Here is a 21,763-nt window from a genome sequence, read left to right as displayed (position 1 = left end):
ATTTTCACTGAGTATCTCTGAAAGATTCTGTCTTCCATGGTTTGGGCTCTTGGATGGTGTTTGCAAGATTATTCTAACAGTCATGAGAATATAAAGAGAAAATTGCTCCAAATGCATGCACGTAACTTACTGGACAGTAATTACCTGGATTGCTCACAGATATCCCAACCTAAGCTTGTCCTTCCCTCAGTTATCCTGGGTTTTACTGTATTCGTCTGTGCCACCTTTCTCCCTTGCCGGACTATAAACTTCTGAGGACAGGAACCTCTATCTCTCTATCTACCAGACCTTACATATACCAATAATGCTCAATGCGTGTTTTCAAACTGGCAGAAGTCCATACATCCTCCATAAACACTTCAACCACCACCACGAGCCACTCCTGTGCATTTATCAACTCACCCTTTTCTCCCTGGGACTCCTTGTCTATTACCAATGGAGTTGAAGAACTAGAATGATGAGAAAGCTCCTCTTCTCTGTAGGAGGAAAAGGCAGAATTAAGTTTAGAAAGATTTTCTGACACAAAGTACTTGATAATTTCTTATGCCTTCCTAACTACCAACTGGCCAAAGTCTAGTACAACCATGATTTACAATCTCAGTATGCCAGGACAAAAAATTAAAAGTCAAAAGAAAACCTACAGAAGTAAAGGGAGGCAGTTCATGGAAGCCACGGTAAAACCTCTGTCGTAAAACAAGCACAAAACAATCATCTTCAAAACCTTACTTACAACCTGCCAAGTTCCTGAGAGTTCTAGTCACAGATCTGGTCCCTTAGAGTGGCATTCTAGTTGACTGTATGTACCTAAAGGGTCGGCTAGACGCAAAAACATGAAGTCTACTGCCCGCTGACATTATTCACTCTGTTCAGTCTATTCTGTGTGGCCTCTACTCTTACACCCCCATCACTCACACTGCAGTATGAGGAAAAGAGCCAGAGGCCTCTACAGCCAGTACATAAGAACTAGAAGAGATGAGAGCCACTCACGTTGCTACTTCACCATCCTTCTGGAAATAAATTTCTTTGGTTCTCCAAATCAGAGTTGCAGAAAGGCAAAGAGCCAAGTAAATTTCCCTCCTTTCCTGACCTCTCATTAATCCACACAGTAAATAATAACTGATTACCTTATTTTCTTTGCTGGCCTCTCTGGAGTCTGGGATCGGGATGAGGCTGGGCTTGAGAAGGGTGATGAACTGGGACCACTTCCCTTCCACAGCTAAAAAGTCAAATAAAAGTAACATGACTGACTCTAGTTTTGATAGTTTAGCATTCCACCTTCAATATAATATATATATATATTTTTTTACCAAGGAGGTGAAAAGCTGACAGGGCAGGTGGAGACAGGGAGACTCCCGGGGAGAGCACAACGGACAGAGTGGGGGAAAGCCACTTAGGGTGACCGGGCGGGAGACCCGGGAACCCGACTCAGCACGAAGGTGCCGCGTGAGTTCCAGAGAGCAACTGGCCCGGCCAAGTGGCGCCTGCCCAGCCGGCGGCCATGCCAGCTTCCTGCCCTGCCCAGGACTGTGGAACAGTTGGGGTCATGCAGGATGGCCTGGAATTGCAGGAGGACAGCGGGGGTAGGGGGGAGGGCGCGAAGCCAGAAGTTAACCCTGACTAGAACTTTCTGCACACACCGCCCGCCCCAAGGTTGGGCCCGGACCCCGGGCCTGTGGGGCGTCGGCTCCGGGCTTTTAACCTTGGAGAGGGGAGGGGGGAAAGGCTCAGGGAGCTCCCCCGTGCGGAAGGTGGGGGACAGTCTGGGGTGTCTTTGGTCTCACTTGATGACTGCTAATTGGTTGGGCTCCCAGGCCTGCCGTGCCGTTCTGAGGGGGCGGGCCAGTTCGGCCCTGGCAGGTAGGAGCGGGCAAGGGGATGAAGTGAAAGCAAACCTGGAGCTCGCTCGGGCAATATAATTTTATGGTTCTGGTCATCACTGCATATAAAGTCTCCTTTTAAGTGACTAAAAAATATTTCTTTGTGAAGAAATGCTCCGGAAAAAGAAGTCAGTTGCCAGTATTAGCTATGGGAAAAAAAGTCTGAAACAGTAATGGAATGCTAACAAATAAATGTAGAAGGAATGAATGTACTTTTTGCATATACTAAAAAGTGGAATATTACATTCATAATGGTTTAGAGCTACGATGCAGGCACATTTACTCTATACTGCCTGTGGAAATAATAAAAATAAATTAAGAAACTGTTCCAGTGAAGATAAGCCAGTAAATCTAATTTAGTCTTGTTTTCATTAAATTTCCAGTTTTACCTTATTCATTTTTAAAAATATGCTATCATGACATTTATGACTTTTGCAACATCTATGGTATTTATTGTTACAGTGTAACTGTCCATACATCTGTCTCTTCTATTAGGCTGAGTCCCTTGATAGCAGAGTGTCTGTTTTCATCTCTGCCTCCTTCAAAGGGGCCCAGCAGCAAAGTAAATGAGAAACAGCAAGCATTTTGCAAAGAGTTTCAATAAGTCTTTAACCTAATTACAAAAATACTAAACTATCACTGTAGACATTTTTCCCAGACAAGCCTCTACTGATTTCTTACTCACTTAAGCACAGGGAGACAACAATACTTAATAAAGTTCAAAAGAGGAAAAGAGGGATTTAAAATCAAAGACAAGTGATAAGACAGTAGAACAGTTCCATATCAGAAAACCAAAGGCTCAGAATGACCTTGAGAAAAATGCTGAAATTAGTAACAGTTTTTTATGTTATTCTTAGGTGAAGAACAGGCATTTGAAAAACAACAAATGCTTGGGCCTCACACTTTCCATTTTTAACCAAGTGCCAAGGGGTTCCAATGTTTAGCCAGGGTTGAGGACAACCTGCTTCAACAATTAGGGGGAAAAATGTTTTATCTCTACTTCACAGAACTGTACATACATACAATCCAGGTATACTAAAGATTTACATGTAACAAGTGTAACAAACAAAGAACTATACAAAAAAAATAGAAGTTGTTAAATAACTTGGGGTAGGAAAACGACTTTCTATTCCAAAAGCAAAAGAAAACAGACAGACTGTTACATAAAAACTAAGAACCTTTCCATATAAAAATAGTGCCACGCGGGAAGGAGACTTTATTGTATACCCTTTGTACCATTTGAATTTTCAACCATACTAATGTTTCCATAAAAGAGAAATAAAATCTACATGGGCAGAAGACAAACCCCAAAACAAAAACAAAACCACAAATAAAATTAAAAGGCAAATGTTTTCAATTAAAGTGATGAGTTAATATCCTTAACATGTAAAAATGGGAGTCTTGCAATTACATATACATACAGTAAACATATCAAGTGAAAAGTGGGCAAAGACTACAAGGCAAGTCATAAAAAGAAACAGTCCATGTGTCTAGCAGCCCATTTAGTTCTGGATTGTAATTCAGTTTTTGTCGAGTTTCTACTTCACACAGGCACTACACCTTTATACTTTACAAAGAATGCATAGATAAGCAAGACCATTCCCAACATCAAGAAATTTACAATCTGGAAAGAGATAGAATGGTATACAAATTGACTATAATAGCCAAAAGATAAAAGAGGTCTCTAAAAAGGAGCCCAAGAAGAAACAGATTACGCAGACTTTGTTTAGAAGAATCAATAAAGGACGAAGGTGACATCTGAGATGGCTCTTCATGATTTGGCAAAAAACACTTGAAGAAAGACAAACTTTCCAGATCTGTAGTGGGATGGACACATCATTCCAGATGGAGAAGAGAACAAGCAAAGAGAAGGAAGCAGAAAAGTTATTAAGTGCTCTTAGAAGATAATCAATTTTCTGGTTTGGCTTAAATATAGGGTATATACAAAGGAATAATAAAGGACAAGGTCAGAAACGCAAGCTAGAGGTTTAAAGTTTTAAAGGCCATGGTAAATATTCCTACTTTGGAAAATGACAAGTCTTATAAGACACATGGAGATATCAATGCCATGCACAAGGAGGTCAGAGGAGGGTTCACTTCCTAGAATTGGTACCAGTCTAACATTTGTAATGATTTTATAATATCAAAGCTAGAACTTTTGGTTTGAGCAGCTGTAGTTTGGGTCTTTGCTAGTGTTCCTCCGGAAAAATACAATTAAGTCAAATATCTATACTACCACTTGCACCTATCCATACTACCACTTGCACCAAATATAAGAGCTGTCATCTATATTGACTACTGGGGATATTCACTACTTCAGCGCACATTTCTTTCAAAGAGAAGCTTCAACATAACGAATTTTCATATTACGTTAATCTCCCCTTCCTAAGACTTACTTGTGAGAATTTAGCATATACTTAAATAACACACATCAATAGGGGACCGGTAAGTACTCACAATAGACTGCCCACCAGCATTAGTGTCAGTGTGTGTATTTCTTGCAGTAGATCACAGGCTCCCCTGGAAGGAATGGTGCTTAAAACAAAATCTGATCATGTTTCAGGCAATGGCTGATTATGTTGTTTTAGACCAACCCTCCTGCTGCGGACAAGCAGAAAACGCTGAAGAAACACGAAATACATCTGTTTGAAGGTATGGTGGTATGGAAGAGCTACCAAGGCAATGAGGCCTTGTGGAGACAAGACAGAGAAGAGCAGCCAAGAGGTAAGCCCCACATTCCGGTTGACTTTTTCCCTCATGGTGATTGCCAATTCCAAAAGTAAAAGCTGCAGCTGAGAGGCTGAGAAAACTTTTTGGCAGTCTCACAAGGCTAGAAAGACAAAAACTGGAATTCAGGGCTTTCCAAAGTAGAGAGGCCCTAATAAACACCTCAGGCTTTTGGTTGGGATCCCAAACGCTACACACTAGAATACAGGGCAAATCAGAAATAAACTAGCCCTGACAACAACTGACAACCGACTCAGAATCACGTCGGTTCGACTGGACAGAGGCAATCTGCCCCATCCTAGCTGCCCAGAGGCAAAAGCACCTTCCCTGGAGGAAGATACCATCATTCAGAGCTTCGAGTCATTGTTACATGTGTTTTTCAATATCCGACAGAAAATGAGAAACAAAACAACAAAATCAAGCATATAAAAAGATAACGATAAATTTAATCAATAACCAAGAGAAGAAAAACCAGAAATGGGAAACAGACCACAGAAGATTCAAACACTGCAGTTATTGAACAAGACTTTAGAGTAATTGTTTATTATAAGAATTAAACAACAACATGGAGAATCTTGGCAGACAAATGCTAACTAAAAAAAGAATACAATGACTGAAATTAAGAATGCAATAGATGGGTTAAATGGCAGGTTCCACAAAGCTGAAGGAAATTAGTAAATTAGGTAACAGAAGAACTGAAGTTAGGGAGACAAAATAATGGAAAACACAAGAAGAGACACACATGGGACACAATGAAAAGGCCTAATGTGTCCTGGAATACTAGAGACAGGTGAGAAAATAGGGCAGAACAGTATCTGAAGAGAACAACTGAGAGTTTTTCAAAATCATCAAAAGACATCAAGCCACACAACAAATGCCAAGGAAGATAAACCACAGCTGAGCACTTCATAATAAAATTTCTTTTCAAGTGAACTTGGAACATTTACCAAAGCTAAACATGTGCTGGGCCATAAAGCACATCTCCAAAGATTTTAAGGATTGATTTGAGTACATCTTGTGACCTAGTGGAATTAAGCTGAAAAACAAGTAACGAAAAGATAACTAGAAAGTTCCCAACCGTTTAGAAATTAAGCAATGGTCTCCTAAGTAACTGATGAGGTCAAAGAAATCACAAGGAAATCAGAAAATATTTTCAACTGAATAAAAATGAAAAATACTTCTATTTCAAAACTTGTGGGATACAGCTAAAATTGAGTTTACAGGAAATGCATAACCTAAATGCATATGTCAGAAAGGAGAAAAGGCTGAACAAACAACTGTAATCTAACAATCCAAATTAAAAAATCAGAAAGAGGGGCCGGCCCTGTGGCTGAGTGGTTAAGTTCACATGCTCCGTTTCAGCAGCCCAGGTTCAAATCCTGGGTGCAGACATGGCACCACTCATCAGGCCATGCTGAGGTGGTGTCCCACATGCCACAACTAGAAGGACCCACAACTAAAAATACACAACTATGTACCAGGGGGCTTTGGGGAGAAAAAGGAAAAATAAAATCTTAAAATCAGAAAGAAATCCCAGAAAATCAAATGTGAAGAGAAAAAGAAAACAATATCTATAGGGGCAGAAATTAAAGAAATAGAAAAACACATAATAGAGTGGCTTCTAAAATTGGTTCTTTTGGCAATACAACTTTAGAAAAGGAACTTGCTTAATCCAATAAAGGCTAGCTACAAAAACCAACATCAAATGTCATATGTAACACAAAACATGGAAAATGCTCCCTCTCAGATTAGGAAAAATAAGACAAGGATGTTTCCTATCATTTCTACTCAAGGACAGAGGCCTACTTTATTGTACTGGAGGTCTTGTCCAAGTGCCACAAGGCATAAACAAACAATATAAGGATTGGAAAGAAAGGAAAAAAACCTGTCATTATTGTAGACAACATGATGTACACACAAAAATCCTAAAGAATATACAGATGAATATTCAGAATTTAGCAAATTTTCTGAATACAAAAATTAGCTGTATTTCTATACATCAGCAATAGTCAAATTTGTAATGTATTATCTATAATAGCAGCAAAAACATATACCTATGAATAAACTTGTTAAAGATATGTAAAAACCACTTTACAGAGAAATTAAAGATGACGTAAATAAATGAAGGATATACCATGTTCATGGATTGGAAGATTCAATACTGTAAAAATGTCAGTTCTCTCCAAAATAATGGCAGATTAAAGGCAATCCTAATCAATATCTTAGCAAGTTTTTTTTTTTTTTGGTGGAAATTGACAAGTTCATTCTAAAATTATACAGAAATACAAAGGGCTAAGATCCAAGACAATTCTGAAGAGGAATGACAGAAATGAGAAAGTTGGATGACTTAATTCTACTAGATATCAAAACTTAAAGACTGTGTGGCATAGGGTGGAAAAAACACAGGCACAAGAGTAGAAAAACAGACCAATGGGACAGAACAGAATCTAGAAATGGATCCACATAGCTATGGACACTTAAATTATGACGAAGGCAGTGCTGTGAAGCAATAGGGAAAGGACGGTCCTTTCAATAAACGTTGCTAAGTCAAACAGATATTTTTATGGAAAAACACAGATTTTGATCCCTACCTCACACCATATACAAAAATCAATTTCAGATGTATTATAGATCCAAATGTGAAAGGAAAAAGAATAAAGCTTCTAGAAGGTAGCATAAAAGAATATCATCATGACCTTAGGCAGGCAAAAATTTCCTAAACAGTACACCAAATACACTAACTGTAAGTGAAAAGATTGAAAGTGCGTGAAATGGTGAGCCAGAGAGTAGGACACTTATTTGTTGCAACACACATAATTCCCAGAGAGCTTGATTCTAGAATATATAAAGAACTTACACAAATCAGTAAGAAAAAGACAAACAATCTAATAGAAAACAGCCAAGAAACAGGAATGGGCACTTTGTAAAAAAGGATGTACAAATGGTCAATGAACAGTTCATATTTTTATTTCACTATTAATCAGGGAAATGCAAATTAAAACCACAATGAAATACTAATTCACACCCCCTGGAATGGGTAATTAAAGAGACTAGCAACACTAAATGTTAGTGAGGACATGTAACCACAGGAACAAAATCTTATACTGCACTGGCAGGAGTATCTACGGAAACAGCACTTTAAAAAAAAGTTCAACAGCATCTGCTAAAACTGAACATACACATACATTATATATGTGCAGCAAAAGACTTATACAAGAATGTCCATAGCAGCCTTATGCATAATAGCTCCAAACTGGAAAGCCAATTGGCCAATGGTAGGATAAATTAATTGTGGTATATTCATATAACAGAACAGTAGACAGCACTGAAAATGAAAGACCTGCTGCTACATGCAACAACATGGATGAATCTCACAAGTAAAATGTTGAGTGAAAGAAGCCCAACGTTATATAAAGTTCAAAAACAGGGAAAACTAAACATGGTGCTAATATTCAGGAGGGAAGGAGTAGTGAGTGGAAGTGGATATGAGAAGGGTGTTAGGGTGTTGAAAATGATTTATTACTTGACCTGGGTGGTAGTTACACGGAGCTATACACTTATGATATTTGCTTTCCCGCACTTATAATGTAATAAAAAAAAAGCCATTAAAAAAAGTAAGACAGGTTACACGACATGTAATGTTATGCAATATATAATGATTAAAATAATGGCAAAAAAGCACATATGCCATGATCCCATTTGTGTAAAACACTCCAAAAACTCTCTATATTATGTTCATGCACACAGTAGGAATATTAACAATAGGTACCTATGAGATGGAGACTGGGATAGTCAGGACAGGGGAATTTTACTGTTTACTTAACAGTTATCTATACTTAAAAAATTTTGAAACCAGGAAAGGTAATACTTGTAGCACATGTTACAAATTCCAACAAGTAGAGCATACAGTAAAAATTAAGTTTCCCTCCTATCTCAATAGTTACTACCAGCTTCCAATATATCCTGTCAGAAGTATTCCATGCACATTAAAAGATTAAAGAAACCAGCAGCACAAATAACAGAGAACATTATACACGTGGTTCTGCACCTTGTTTTTATAACAATGTATTTTTGAGATCATTCACATCAATGCCCATTAAGCTGCCTTATTTTTTCAATAGTTACGTGGTATTTCAACTTACTGTAAATACTGGAAATACTGTAAGTTAGTTACTCAACCAGCCTCCTGAAAAGGTACATTTACATTGTTTCCAAGCTTCTGCTATTAAAATAATGCTACAATCAACATCCTTGTATATGTCTTTGAGTACATGTGTAGGATTAATTCCTAAAAGTAAATCTGCTGGATTAAAGGGCATGTGCATCTCTAACATTGGTAAGTACTCCCACTCTGCCCTCCAGAGAACTGTACCACCTGACAGTCCCACCAGCAATGCATGAGAAGCCTGTTTTCACAAACACTTGTACAGTTTCTATTTTACATTTAAATCTGTAGTTCATTTGGAATGTTTTTCTAACATATAAAATGCTGTTCAAACTCACTCAAGAGACGCAAAATAAATACGATTCCTCACCTGTCAAACCGATAAAAACCCAATGGTATGACAACCTAATTTGTTGGTTGAGACTGTAGAGAAGCAGTCACTCTCAAACCATGCTGGTGGGAACACTAAGTGGTACACACTCTAAAGAGGGGAATTTAACAATATCTAGCAAAATTACACATGCAATTAATCTTTGACCTGGGAATCTATCTTCTAGGAATCTATCCCAGAAGTACAATGGCCACAGTGTGAAATGATATATGAACCAAAGTATTATCTGTAGCACTATCTGTAAGAGCTGAAGATTGAAACAACCCGCTGTTTACTAATAGAGGACAAGAGTAACCACATGGTTGGAAAAAAAAAAAATGAAAAAGAATGAATTTCTATATATACTGCCTACAGAGTGACCTCTAGTATATAGTAAGTGAAAAGAGCAAGGCTCAAACTTGTATGTATTACAACCTGAGATATTAGAAGGTGGGGGTTTAGAGATGGACACTGATTTGCACAGTTTAAAAAAACAGACAAACAATGGAAGGATAATAAAAATAAAAATGGAGAAGACAGGAACAATGTGGAGTGAAAAGAGAAGAAATTGGACTTCGAGTCTATCTTGTTTTATTACATGTTCTTTGGAACAATTTAAGTATTTTACATAACTGAAAACAAACTATATCAAAAAGAAAAACATAGAAACCCCTAAAATGTTGAAACCTACTGAACAAATGAACTTCATTGTATATCAAGGCGGTCATGTAACCAACTGAGAACAAATTAATTCATGTTACTTTAAAAAACATACTCTGATTGTACATTCTCAGTATCTGTAGAGGGATATACACTAATAACAAAATGAACTACAAATACTTCTTAAGCTGATTTCTTAAGTCTTACTTTTAATAATGACACTACATTGTTATTTTGAAATTGTGTGTACTAGGATCAAGCAAATAATATGAACCAACATTTTTTTGTATAAGAGTACATAAAAATATAAAATCAAAGAAATTATGTAAAAAATTCTGTAATCCTAAATCTGAATTTGAAATATCAATAAGAATTAATGATTTAGAGTCCTCTTTCTAGAGGATATGTATATCTTAACTCTCCTAGAATCCAGCTGGTAGTCTCTAAATATCATCTCGAACTGAAAGAAACCAAGGCTATCTGAAGAAATAGCCAACATGAGTCTGGGTCGGAAATGTACAAGAACGATTTTGGGGGCGAGGGGCAAAAAGCAATGAAGCTATCTAAGACTACTGAGGTCAAAAGGATACAGGAGCCAATTTGAAAGGGCTCCCACTGGCCAAAGTTAGAAAAGTTTGCACATCAAAAAGAACAACTACAATGTATTACGGATCATGTATTAAGGATCATGAACTTTACAAAAGTTCATAAATTCATAAAGATAATCAATAACAGCAGCAAAACCTTCATTGGCCAACTATGGAGGTAGCTACAGCATCAATGCCTTCTTATTATCCCGTCATTCCTACAGGTAGGGCATGTTCTTCTATACAGAATTTCAGTTAAAAATGCAGAGGGAACGATAGATTTAAAATATCACCATTTTGCAAACAATGGACCTAGGCAAAGATGATAAATGGCTGCTAAAATCATCAGATGAAAAGCTCACAGGAAAATTAAAATGAAAGGATCAGACGGACATCACCTGAATGCTGTGATCAATATTAACATCCCCAAAGGGAAGTGACGAGACATCATGTGCTCCTGAGGTGATGCAACAGGAAGTACACAGCCCCACCTACACAACATTCTGCCAAAATAGCTGAACTTGAATGTAACCAAGCCTCAGGGTCCAACTACCCATTTACAGAGAAAGCAGGGGATAGAGTGTATGCTAAAATGACAACATAATGACGCAAACTAGATCCAGAATGTGGGGAATTCTACATAACAAAATGATCCAGTTTTTTCCAAAGTATGAAAAAAAGAGATGTAGTAGTACCACAGATTAAAAGAGCCTGAAAGACAAGTGAACCAATGGACTGAATTGAGTTTTGGTCCCTGATTCAAACAAAGTAACTAATAAGATAGTTTGGGGTAATAAGGGCAATTTGAACATGGGGTGATATTAACTAATAGAAAGAATCATTATTAATTGTTTAAGAGGAATAATGATATTGTGGTTATTAATGTTAAAAAAAAAACATTTAAGGCACTGGCCCCATGGCTGAGTGGTTAAAGCTGCAAGGCCTCCGCCTCGGCGGCCCAGGTTCGCAGGTTTGGATCCTGCGTGTGGACCTGCTCTGCTCATCAGCCATGCTGTGGAGGCATCCCATGTACAAAGAAGATGAAGACGGCACAGATGTCAGCCCAGGGCAAATCTTCCTCTCAGACACACAAAAAAGTTTAAAAATACACTGAGGTACCTATAGGTGAAATGACATTTGCAATTTACTTTAAAACAGAAGAGCAAAAACAAATGGGGGGCAGGACGGGAGAGTGGGGGGAGTAACGCTGATGGAACAGGACTGACAAAATACTGTTAACTATGAAGCTAAATGGACGTTCATCATGATATTTTCTTTCCTTTTGCGTACATCTGAAATTCGACAAAATAAAAAGATTTAGAAAATAAGGATAACGAGTATGTACTTAATAGGCCTGTTGTGATGATTAAATGAATAAATGTATGTAAAGTGCACAGCATAATGCCTAGCATAGAATAAGTGCTCAGGGTAAAGGTTACTATCATCCTCTTCTTTGTATTCCCACAACTGCTCTGTCTTGGGCCTTCATATTTCATTTATATTACTGTAAGAGCCTTCTGGATTGATTAACTTATCTCAAAATTTTTCTCCCCTTGAAAATCTTCCTCCACACATGCTTTATTTTTTCCTAGCTACTATATATTGGGTACCCACTTACTGACAAGCACTGTAATGGGTACTTTTCAAACATTACTTCCAATCTTTACAACAATCCTTTAGAGATGAGAAAAAGAGAGTTTAAGTGATTTACTGCTCAAGGCCCTATAGCTACTAAGTGTTGGAGAAATGATTTGAACCCAAGTCCGTCTGGTAGCAAAGGGTGCTCGGTTCCCTATGTTATACCAAATTCTCTTTCCAAAAAAAAATTACAACCACTTCTCGTCTAGAAAACTTTCACTAAATTCTCAATGCCTATAGGATGAATTTCTTTTATGACTCAATGCAATCCGGACTCGATCTACCTTTTCAAATTAATATCATTTATTGAATTATTCATCTTGTGTCCATTTATCTGCAATCATGGCTCTGTCTTGCATCAGGTTTCCACAGATGCAGGGATTTACTCTCTGGGCTTTCTATTCTGCCCATTTGTCTACAGTTATCATTCAACGGTTTGTATCTTCTGTTAGCTTAGAGGTAATCCCAACATCTGACAGATGGAAGGTGGTTAGTAAACACTGGCTAATCAATGAATGAACGCTGGGAACCCATTTCTCCCAGCCCACAGGGTGAACGAACCTGAGAGAAACCTCGAGTCGAGCTGTAAGAACTGGTAATGGCATTGCGGCTGGAACTAGGGATGCCACCCGTGTACGTGCTTGTCAAGGAGCTCACAGAGGAGGTGCGGGATCTCTTATTCGAGTGGTCATCTGAGCTCTGGGAATTGAGACCTCTCTTCAGAGACCCAGGCCTAAAAAAGGGAAAAACATAGTTAGATGTGCTATTGAAGGCAACATTCTTTTAAGGCTTCATTCACGGTTACATTTAAGTTTCTTAAATAAACTTAATAAAAAGGCATACTGCTCTGAATTTTATTGTTAACAATTTGGCTAAATATATCTGACCAAAGTCAGAAAGGGAAAGCCAAATATTTTAAAAATTAGAAGTATGATTCCACTTACATAATATTCTAGAAAATGCACAGTAATCTATAGTGACAGAAAGCAGATCAGAGGATGCCTGGGCATGGTGGAAGGACTGGAAGGAGGTATCACTAGGGGGCATGGGGAAACTTTTGGAGGTGATAGTTATGTTCATTATCTGCGGTAAAGGTTTCACAGGTGTATACATGTCAAAACACACCACCTAAAACAGAACTTCCCCATATCTTTCCTGTGGAATAGTCATCCACGCTCTGTTACAATGCAGACAACTCACTGTCTCCTAGAGTGATGGATGTCCACCACGGACCACTTTATTCTTACGGTGAACGAAAATGTATTTCCTCCAACTTTTGCCCATGGAGCTGAACCAAGTAAGTTGTCTTCCTTCTTTCATGTGACAGTCCTTCAGTTTTTGGAGACCATTATCCTTCCCTCTTTTGTTTCCTTATTCCCTTGAGATTTTTCTCCTCTGGGCTAGTACTTCTACACCTTCAAAACTCCCTCAGCCACCATCACCCCCCTTAACATCTTAGTTACTTCACTGAGAATGAATTTCAGTTTGTGTATTTCCTCTCTCCAAGTGTAGTACACTGAGCCAAAGGCAACATCCCACGGACAATCTGAGGCAACTAAGGAAAGCAGGACTACCACTTACCTGCCTCATTCTAGTCTTTGTTCTTCTAGGCACAGACTAGGAGCACATTAGCTTTTTTGGCAGCCATATCATACTGCTGACTCAAATTAAGCATGTAAGTTACCCCAAGTCCTTTCAAACATATTTCTGAGCCACTTTCCCTTCCATTCGATTCTTTCTCGAACGTAGAAACTTAACATTTATCTTAAATTTCATATTGTTGCATTTTATCCATTGCACAAACCTTGTGATCTTTCTGTTTCTATACTCATATATTAAATAAATTTACAAATCCTCTTAGCCTTAGTATATTTTATCCATATTAATGAAAAAATATTAAAAGGAATTAGAAGATAACTATTGTGGCAAATTACTGAAAATGTTCCTCTCTCATTTCCAAGCTTTGACCCTGAACTAATAAAGCAACACAAAAACCAAAGGAAAATCTCCAGGTCAATAACTCTGATAACCTTTTCCCAAACAGTCTCTCCCATCCAGATGGACTCTTACTTACTTAGGCACAAAGGAAGCAGGGCCTCCATTGGCCACCAGGGGCTCAAACGCTGAATGTCCACTCCCACTGCTATCATGGCGCCTGTGACAAATCAAAAAACTCTCAATTGAATGACTTTTTTTCTAAAGTATAGTGTCACATTCCTGGGACCTTTCACTATTTCTGTAAAGCATAGGTTTCATGCTAGACAAGGAAAACGTTGCTTCAAATCCCAAAGATTCTGAAAGGTAAATTTATTCTAAGATTGTCCTGGCAATAAGGAAAGTATGAAAATACTTCAAGACTTTTTGAACTATTCAGGTTAACAATTATTTGCTAACTTCTCACCAAAGTATTACAATCACAAATTTAACCTACCATCCACAATTAAAAATGAAACACTTTAGGCACCAACCCACACATTCCATAGTGCTCTGGAGGTCAATAAGGCAAATCTGTCAGGGAAAAACTTTACATACCACATAGAAGCATCTACGCATGGTGCACATAATCACTGCTTATTCCAATAACGGGAAAGATATTACAGAATCCTCAGTTATAGGCTGACTAGGATCAAGAAAAATTAGCATCCTGGAGAACACGAGAACCTAACAACACAGGAATAGTTATTCTTCTCCCCACAACTCCTGCTTAGCTAGCTGACATTAGCTCAAATGGCTCACTTGTAAATCATAACCTAGTCATCACCACCTGATCTTTCTATGTTACATAAATGCACTTGCACTGATCAATATTTCCCTACTTAATTTGGTCACCTACAGTATCAAAGATGGTCAACTTTGAACCTGTCGGATCCACTGTCTCCTCAGAGAGGCTTCCTTGACCACCTTACACAAAGAAGCCCCCTTCTCATTCCTTGGTTATATCACCCTGGTTTTTTTTTTTTATCTCCATACACCTATAATCTATAATGACCTTGTTTATTTTATCTTTTTTTTTTTTTTTTGTCTCTTTCCCTCAACAAGTCCTGTGAGGACTCTGTCTTGTCCACTGCTCTATCCAGTTACCTATAATAGGCTCTGGCATGTAGTGGCTGCTCAATGTGTTGAATTAAAAGATGAGCGGAATCCTTAGCTGACTTCTTGGAAAGCCACAAGCAATTCTGCAGCTTAATTAGTGACTTTAACCTCCTCTCTTTCCAAACTTAGGAAACAGATTGTTTACTCCATTTTCATTAAGTTAAAGAAAACCAAATAATGAAATTGGTTTTACTCTCATTACTGACAAATCCACCATGCTCTAATCTTTACTTTTCTTTGCCAAGCGTTCCCTTCAGCACAATTATGTCATTTAAACTGGTGATTACCCAAATAATTGAACAACACAAGATTGTGGGGGAAGACTTTCAGCATTCTCCCTCAAAAATAAAACTTGACACATTTCCATCAAAAGTATGAGACTAAAGTGGCTAAGACTTCTTGGCTTATCTCTAGTACTTATGGAAAAGATAAATTATAAAATTCATCTAACCTGTACATTAGGAAATAAACAGCATTAAAGCCCTATTACCAAGCTCTTCCATGAAAGCCAAAGAAGGGACCCTACTAAAGCTCATCACCTGCAGCTGGCCCCACCGTCCCTCTGGGAGTGATCTCTAGCTCAATAAACCCCAGCAGTCCATGCGGGAAGCTGGTGTAGTACTCTGCTGGGCCTGTTACCTTCTTTTATTTTCCTGGCTGTCAGTGAATATTTGGTCCTCCTCCTCTTCCACTGTCCTTTTCTTCTTCTCTTTGAGGGCACTCAGTACAGTCTCCTTTGCACATGGGTCTGGGGCATTACTTGATGGTGAGGACAGTGTTGAGCTGATCATCTGCTCTGGTCTGCAATGAAAGACAAGATTCTCGCATTAAGATATTTTAATTATCATGCCATATAGCATAGACTTCAGTCACTGGAAATCAGAAGCTAATCAACAAGCAAAAGTATAATTTATACACTCAGAGAAATTGCCCTGAGTAATTAAAGCTACAGTTGAAGGCAAAAAGCAAAAAAATAAAAGATAGTTCAACTAGAATTTGGGATTTCTCATTTGATAAGCAGCTACTTCCTTTTTTTTGCTTTATAAGTTGTTTTGTCAGAGGAACCACCACAGAAGAATAAAGCAGACAAAACAGGAGTCAATTCTCCCAACAATTATACTCACCTTGGAGAACGAGTCAGTTTGCGGTCGGGAGGAGCTATCCTCACCGTCACTGGGCTGCACACCATCCTGGAATTCCGAGGAGAGAGCACAGCCTTCTTGTGACAACCATTCCAGCACACGGTGGGAAGCACCCCCAGAAAGGAATATTGGGGCTGCTGGATTGGATATCGTCTTCGAGGTGTTATTACAAACCGATTTGATAAAGTCCCACAATCCCTGTGGAGAACGAGACACGTTATGGAACCAAAGAAGATTAAAAGAACATCAGAAAATTTAAATGACTAACGAAAGAACCATGTGGGTTGAGATTATTTTCCAGAGAGTTTAAACTTATTTCTAAGCAACACAGAACCAGTCTTTTTATGGCAACTTTCCCCCATTCCATCTAAGGGCATAAAGCGGCAGCTGCTTAACAGCTGTCTCTACAATGGACTTCAACAATTTGAGAGGGAAATTGAAAACCTTGCCCACACACGTAAAACTACAATGGAAGAAAAGTGTGCTTTAGGACACGCAGTGGGGAGCTTTTCAAATCCTTCAATCTTTCATGCCAAGTCATCAGTAATACACACCCAAAGTCAAACATTTTTAACGCCTAAATGTTCATCTTCTCAACTAAATGTATTTTTCAAGAATCTAGTATTTTCACCAAATTTTTGTGTTCTCTTGTATCACTCAGCTATCTGGACTAAATGAAAATGTCTCTTTAATTTGAACATCTTTATCAATCAAGTTTTACCAATCAAAGAGGTGTTTCTCGGGAACACCTCTTTGAGTTCGGCGGATAGAATTTCTCTTATTGGTCCAAAGAAAAAAAATATTAACAAAACATACTATGTGAATACACTGGAAAGATAAAGATATTTTCACCCGAAGTAGGGGTATTTTAGCGGTTTACCAGTATACTGCTAAATCTCTACTGTACTGAAATGTAGACAGTTTTATGAACCGCAAAGAAGGCAACAGCTTTGCCATTACATCTCATTCCAAAGGTTAAAGGGGGGCAGGAGATGGGTGACACCCACCAAGGTGTTTAAAGAGCACAAAACGAAACAAGCCACTTTGGACTTAATGAAAAAGAAAATCGGATTCAAAGGTCAAGTGCTCAGTTCAAAGCCAGTCGACAGAAAGGAGGGTCTGGGGAAGGGTCAGCGTATCTTACCGGTGGGAAGGCCTCCTAGGGGATCGGAGAAGAGGAGTGGGGAGAGAGGGGTGAATGTGGCGAACGCGATGCGCCGAGGGAGCGGGCGGCGGGGAGCGGACGGGTGGGCGGCGGCCAGGCCTCTCTCGCAGGTCCCTGGCCTCCGGAGCGGGGGCAGGCTGCGGGGGGCCGGGCTTGCCCAGGTAACTGCCCATAAGGAGCAGTTCAGCGGGGTCGGGTCCTTCGAGCAGCGTCCGCGGCTCTAGGAGATTTCCGTTTACTGCCGACTTGGCCGGAGGCGAGACGAGCAGCGTTCGCTGGCGCCGCGCGTTCCGAACGAGCGAGGAGAAAGCGCGCGAACCTCGGGGCTCGCGGCTCAGCCCCCACCAGGCCGCGGTAGCCCCCACAGCCAGCCAGGCCAGCGCGGCCGCCGCCGGCACCAGGTACAGCACGAGGCCAAGCAGCGACAGCCCGAGGAGCGCCGCCCCAGCCGGCCCGCCGGAGCCCCAGCCCCGGCCCTGGGCCTCCCTGACACTCGCTATCGGCCGCCGCCGGTCGCCTCCTCCAGCCGCCGCAGCCGCCGGAGACATCGCGGCTCCGCGCCGCGGAGAAGACTTAAATATCCCAGCGTGCACCGCGCCGCGCGCCGCGTCACCGCGCGCCGGCTGCGTCACTGCGCACGCGACTTGGATGCGAGGCCGCGAGGGGAAACGCCGCAGCCTGGCCGCGAGCTACGCCAGACCCGATTCGAAAAATGCTGCCTCCTGGAACACCGAGTTCTGATTCTGGAGGTTTCCCGCGTGTTCACCCGCACAGAACCCGTCCACAGGTGAGCCTGTGGAAGAATCGCGTTAAAAATAAAAGCTCCAAAAATAAACACTCCTGTAATGCTTAATCCACGGTATTTTCTAGTTATCAGGCACTTTTCACAATTGCTACCAGAGGTTGTGAGTCTTTTCAGTTACCCTCTTTTCTGCCAAAACTATAACCAGCTAAAGGGGGTTTACTTCAAAAGCAACAATGAGTAAGCAAGACCAACCCAAACCATCTTTGTTAAATGTGGATCTAGTTTTAATAAACTCCCGATCAGTCTAATAAAAAGTAGATCATACCTGAAACTGCAGTATAAGTTTAAATTTCTGCAGTGCAAGTTGGTAAAGTGGGGCAACTATCTGCCAAATTTCATATTATTGTCCAGAATCGGGTAGATGTTGAGGATTTGTGGTCAATTTACCTATGTTCAGTTTGGTCGTCTGAGAAAGTAGATTAGTGGTTGTCTACGGCTGGGGAATGTGTTGGGGGTAGGAGAATGGAGAGTGACTGTTAAATGGTAGAGTTTTCTTTTGTGGGGTACAAAAATTTTTAAAAATTAGATTATGGTCGGGGCTGGCCCCGTGGCCGAGTGGTTAAGTTCGCGTGCTCCGCTGCAGGCGGCCCAGTGTTTCGTTGGTTCGAATCCTGGGCGCGAACATGGCACTGCTCATCGAACCATGCTGAGGCAGCGTCCCATATGCCACAACTAGAAGGACCCACAACGAAGAATATACAACTATGTACTGGGGGGCTTTGGGGAGAAAAAGGAAAAAAATAAAAATCTTTAAAAAAAAAATTAGATTATGGTGGTGGTTGTACAACCCTCTGAATTGTATGGTATGTGAATTACATCTTAATAAACTGTTTTTAAAAACTTGGTGGTCTCCCAATTCTGACTTTGGCCTAGCTCAGCTTCCTCTGTCATTCATTCATTGATTTATTCATTCCATTGTTGATAATACATTAAAGAGATTAAAGGAGAAAAGACAGGGTCTCTGATCTATAGAAATCCTCACTTTAGTAGGGAAGACAGATGTGTAAATAGAAGGTTACAATTCAGTGTGGTTAAGTGTGATAATAGAGATACAAAAAAAGAAGGAATGATAAAGAGGAAGGTGGGCTGGGAGGTGCTACTTCAGCCAAGAGAACTGGCTAAAGCAAGTTCAAGGCAGATGAAGGAGCATTGTGCAGAAGCACAGAGATGGAAAGGATACAAGAGTCTCCAAATAGTTCAGTATGGCTGGAGATTAGGATGTTTGCAGGAATAGAGAGGTTGGAAAGATAAGCAGGGCTCAGTAAAGGTGCCTCTGGAGCAACTTGGAGAGATGAGAAAAGCGAGCATTTCTTATCCTCCCCAAGCTATTGCCAAGGCACTGCTGCTTCTATCTGTTTAATATATTGTGATTTCACCTAAGACTTGATTTGAAAAGAAAAGGGAGTGGGCTGTGTTGCTTAAGAAAAAATCTCAACAGTATCAGTCAGTGGAATAGTAGGACAAAAGCCAAGCTGCAGTGGGCTGAACAGTGAGTGGACAACGAGGAAATGGAGGCAGTGACTGCAGACTTCCCATTCAGGAAACTTGGGTAATACGAGAAGAAAGATAGTATCTAGCTCAGCAGGGGTCCTTTAAACTATTGTATATGGCTGGCATTCAGAGGAGGAGCTAGGTATAAAAGCCATCAGTGTACAGAAGAAACAAGATTAGATTACTTGGGTATTAATGTAGATAGAGAAGTCTGAGCCCTGAGCCTGTTCATGGCTCAGTGTTCAGAGGTTGAGGAAATGGACACACAAAAAGCACAAATCGTTTAGTAAAATATAAATAAATGTGATTACATTAAAATTTAGTACTTCTGTATGGGAAAAGACAACATGGGCAGCTAAAAAGATAAGCCAAGACTAAGAAAAATGAACTCGTATAACCAAAAGAGAATTAGTAACTAGGATTTATAAGGAACCCCTAAGAATCAATAACAAAAAGATGACCCAATTGTATACTCCCCTATAAAAGGAGCTGTAAATTAACCACTTTTCCAGCAATGATTAAGTGGTACCAGGTTATTCCTCTCACCATAAACAACTATAAAAATGGACAAAATTTCTGTGGTAACTACTTTCAGACAGAGGACAAAAGGAAGCACAAGACCGATCCTAAGAGAAAGGAAACTCATGAGGTGAGCCCCCAAATCACCTAGCTCCTCTACTTGGGCACAGTTTCCCAACTGTTATGCACAAAGTGAGAGTCTGAGCAGAGTAAGGAGATCCAACTGGGCTGAGGAGGCAGAGATCAGACTTCAAGACAGTTGAAATGGCTGGAAACCATGGGGCAGTGCAAGGGAAAGGAAGGCACCATGCAAAGGGGGGGGTTCCAGAAGTCTATGTGTGAATCCCCCACAAAGCCATGGCTGAAGGCTGGGGTGATGGTTAATTTTATGTCTCAACTTGACTGGGCCCTGGGGTGCCCAGATATTTGGTTAAACATTATATTTGGGTGTATCTATGAGAGTGTTTCTGGATGAGATTAATGTTTGAATTGGTAGACTGAATAAAGAAGATTGCCCTTTCCACTGTGGGTGGCCTCAACCAATCTGTTGAAGACCTGACTAGAACAGAAAGCCTGAGTAAGTCTCTCTCTCTCTCTGCCTGACTGTCTTTGAGCTGGGACAGCATTCTTCTCTTGCCTTCAGACTTGGACTTGGACTGGAACTTACGATTGGCTCTCTGCTTCTCTGGCCTTTGGCCTTGGACTGGAACTATACCATCAGCTCTCCTGGGTCTTCACCTTGCTGACTACAGATCTTGGGACTTCTCAGCCTCCAGAATTGTGTGCACCATTCCTAAAAATGATAATGATAAATATATCCTATTGGACCTCTTTTTCTGGAGAACTCTGACTAACATAGCTGGGCTATATATGCAGAGTAAGACCACCTGAGGCTTACCAGAAAGCAGGTACTATATGGAGTTAAGATTAGGATAGAGATACTAGAGTTAGAGCAGCCCTCGAATGAGAGTGTTGCTAGGGGAATTCTTGTAAACACATCTTTAACATCCTTAGCATCTAGCTGAAACGGCAGAAAGGTTACAACTTGGGGTAAGGATCATATTCTAGAGTAAGACCTACTCTAGATCTGCCCTAATAAAGCCTAAAATCAAAGCATAACAAGATCCACAGGAAAAGAGTTTGGCGGTTGAATCTTACCAGGTTAGAGGGGCTTGGGAAACACTTTAAGCTCTCCGCTGATCTCTAAAAACAAAACAGAAAGCGAAGCCTAAATAAGTGTAAGGTCATCAGCCAGTAATTACACTGCCTGTTAAAACAAGAATCCATGGGGCTGGCCCCGTGGCCAAGTAGTTAAGTTCGTGTGCTCTGCTTCAGCAGCCCAGGGTTTTGCTGGTTCAAATCCTGGGTGCGGACATGGCACCGCTCATCAAGCCATGCTGAGGCAGCGTCCCACATGCCACAACTAGAAGGACCCACAACTGAAATGCATATCTATGTACCCTGGGGCTTTGGGGAGAAAAAGGAAAAAATAAAATCTTAAAAAAAAAAAAAGAATCCATATGC

At 40.2% G+C, this 21,763-nt stretch overlaps 1 protein-coding gene across 6 annotated transcripts in view; it reads right to left on the bottom strand.

Annotated features, from left to right (window-relative positions):
• Positions 1-21,763, bottom strand: part of POM121C (POM121 transmembrane nucleoporin C) — a 67,348-nt gene that overhangs the window by 8,738 nt on the left and 36,847 nt on the right. For 2 of the 6 annotated variants that reach the window (XM_070231704.1, XM_023655428.2), the window contains 8 exons: positions 21,398-21,442; positions 20,907-21,032; positions 16,242-16,457; positions 15,757-15,918; positions 14,099-14,179; positions 12,586-12,757; positions 1,125-1,216; positions 403-476 (listed from right to left, as the gene is read on the bottom strand). In XM_070231704.1, coding sequence (XP_070087805.1) covers positions 403-476; positions 1,125-1,216; positions 12,586-12,757; positions 14,099-14,179; positions 15,757-15,918; positions 16,242-16,306 — 646 coding nt within the window. In that variant the 5' untranslated portion in view covers positions 16,307-16,457; positions 20,907-21,032; positions 21,398-21,442. Of the gene's footprint in view, positions 1-402; positions 477-1,124; positions 1,217-12,585; positions 12,758-14,098; positions 14,180-15,756; positions 15,919-16,241; positions 16,458-17,403; positions 18,041-20,906; positions 21,033-21,397; positions 21,443-21,763 lie in introns of those variants that run through there. The other 4 variants (XM_070231705.1, XM_005615124.3, XM_023655429.2 and 1 more) reach the window with 4 other exon arrangements.

This window comes from Equus caballus, chromosome 13 (assembly GCF_041296265.1).
Source record: "Equus caballus isolate H_3958 breed thoroughbred chromosome 13, TB-T2T, whole genome shotgun sequence".
Lineage (NCBI taxonomy): Eukaryota > Metazoa > Chordata > Mammalia > Perissodactyla > Equidae > Equus > Equus caballus.
This window is presented reverse-complemented; position numbering and strand designations above follow the sequence as displayed.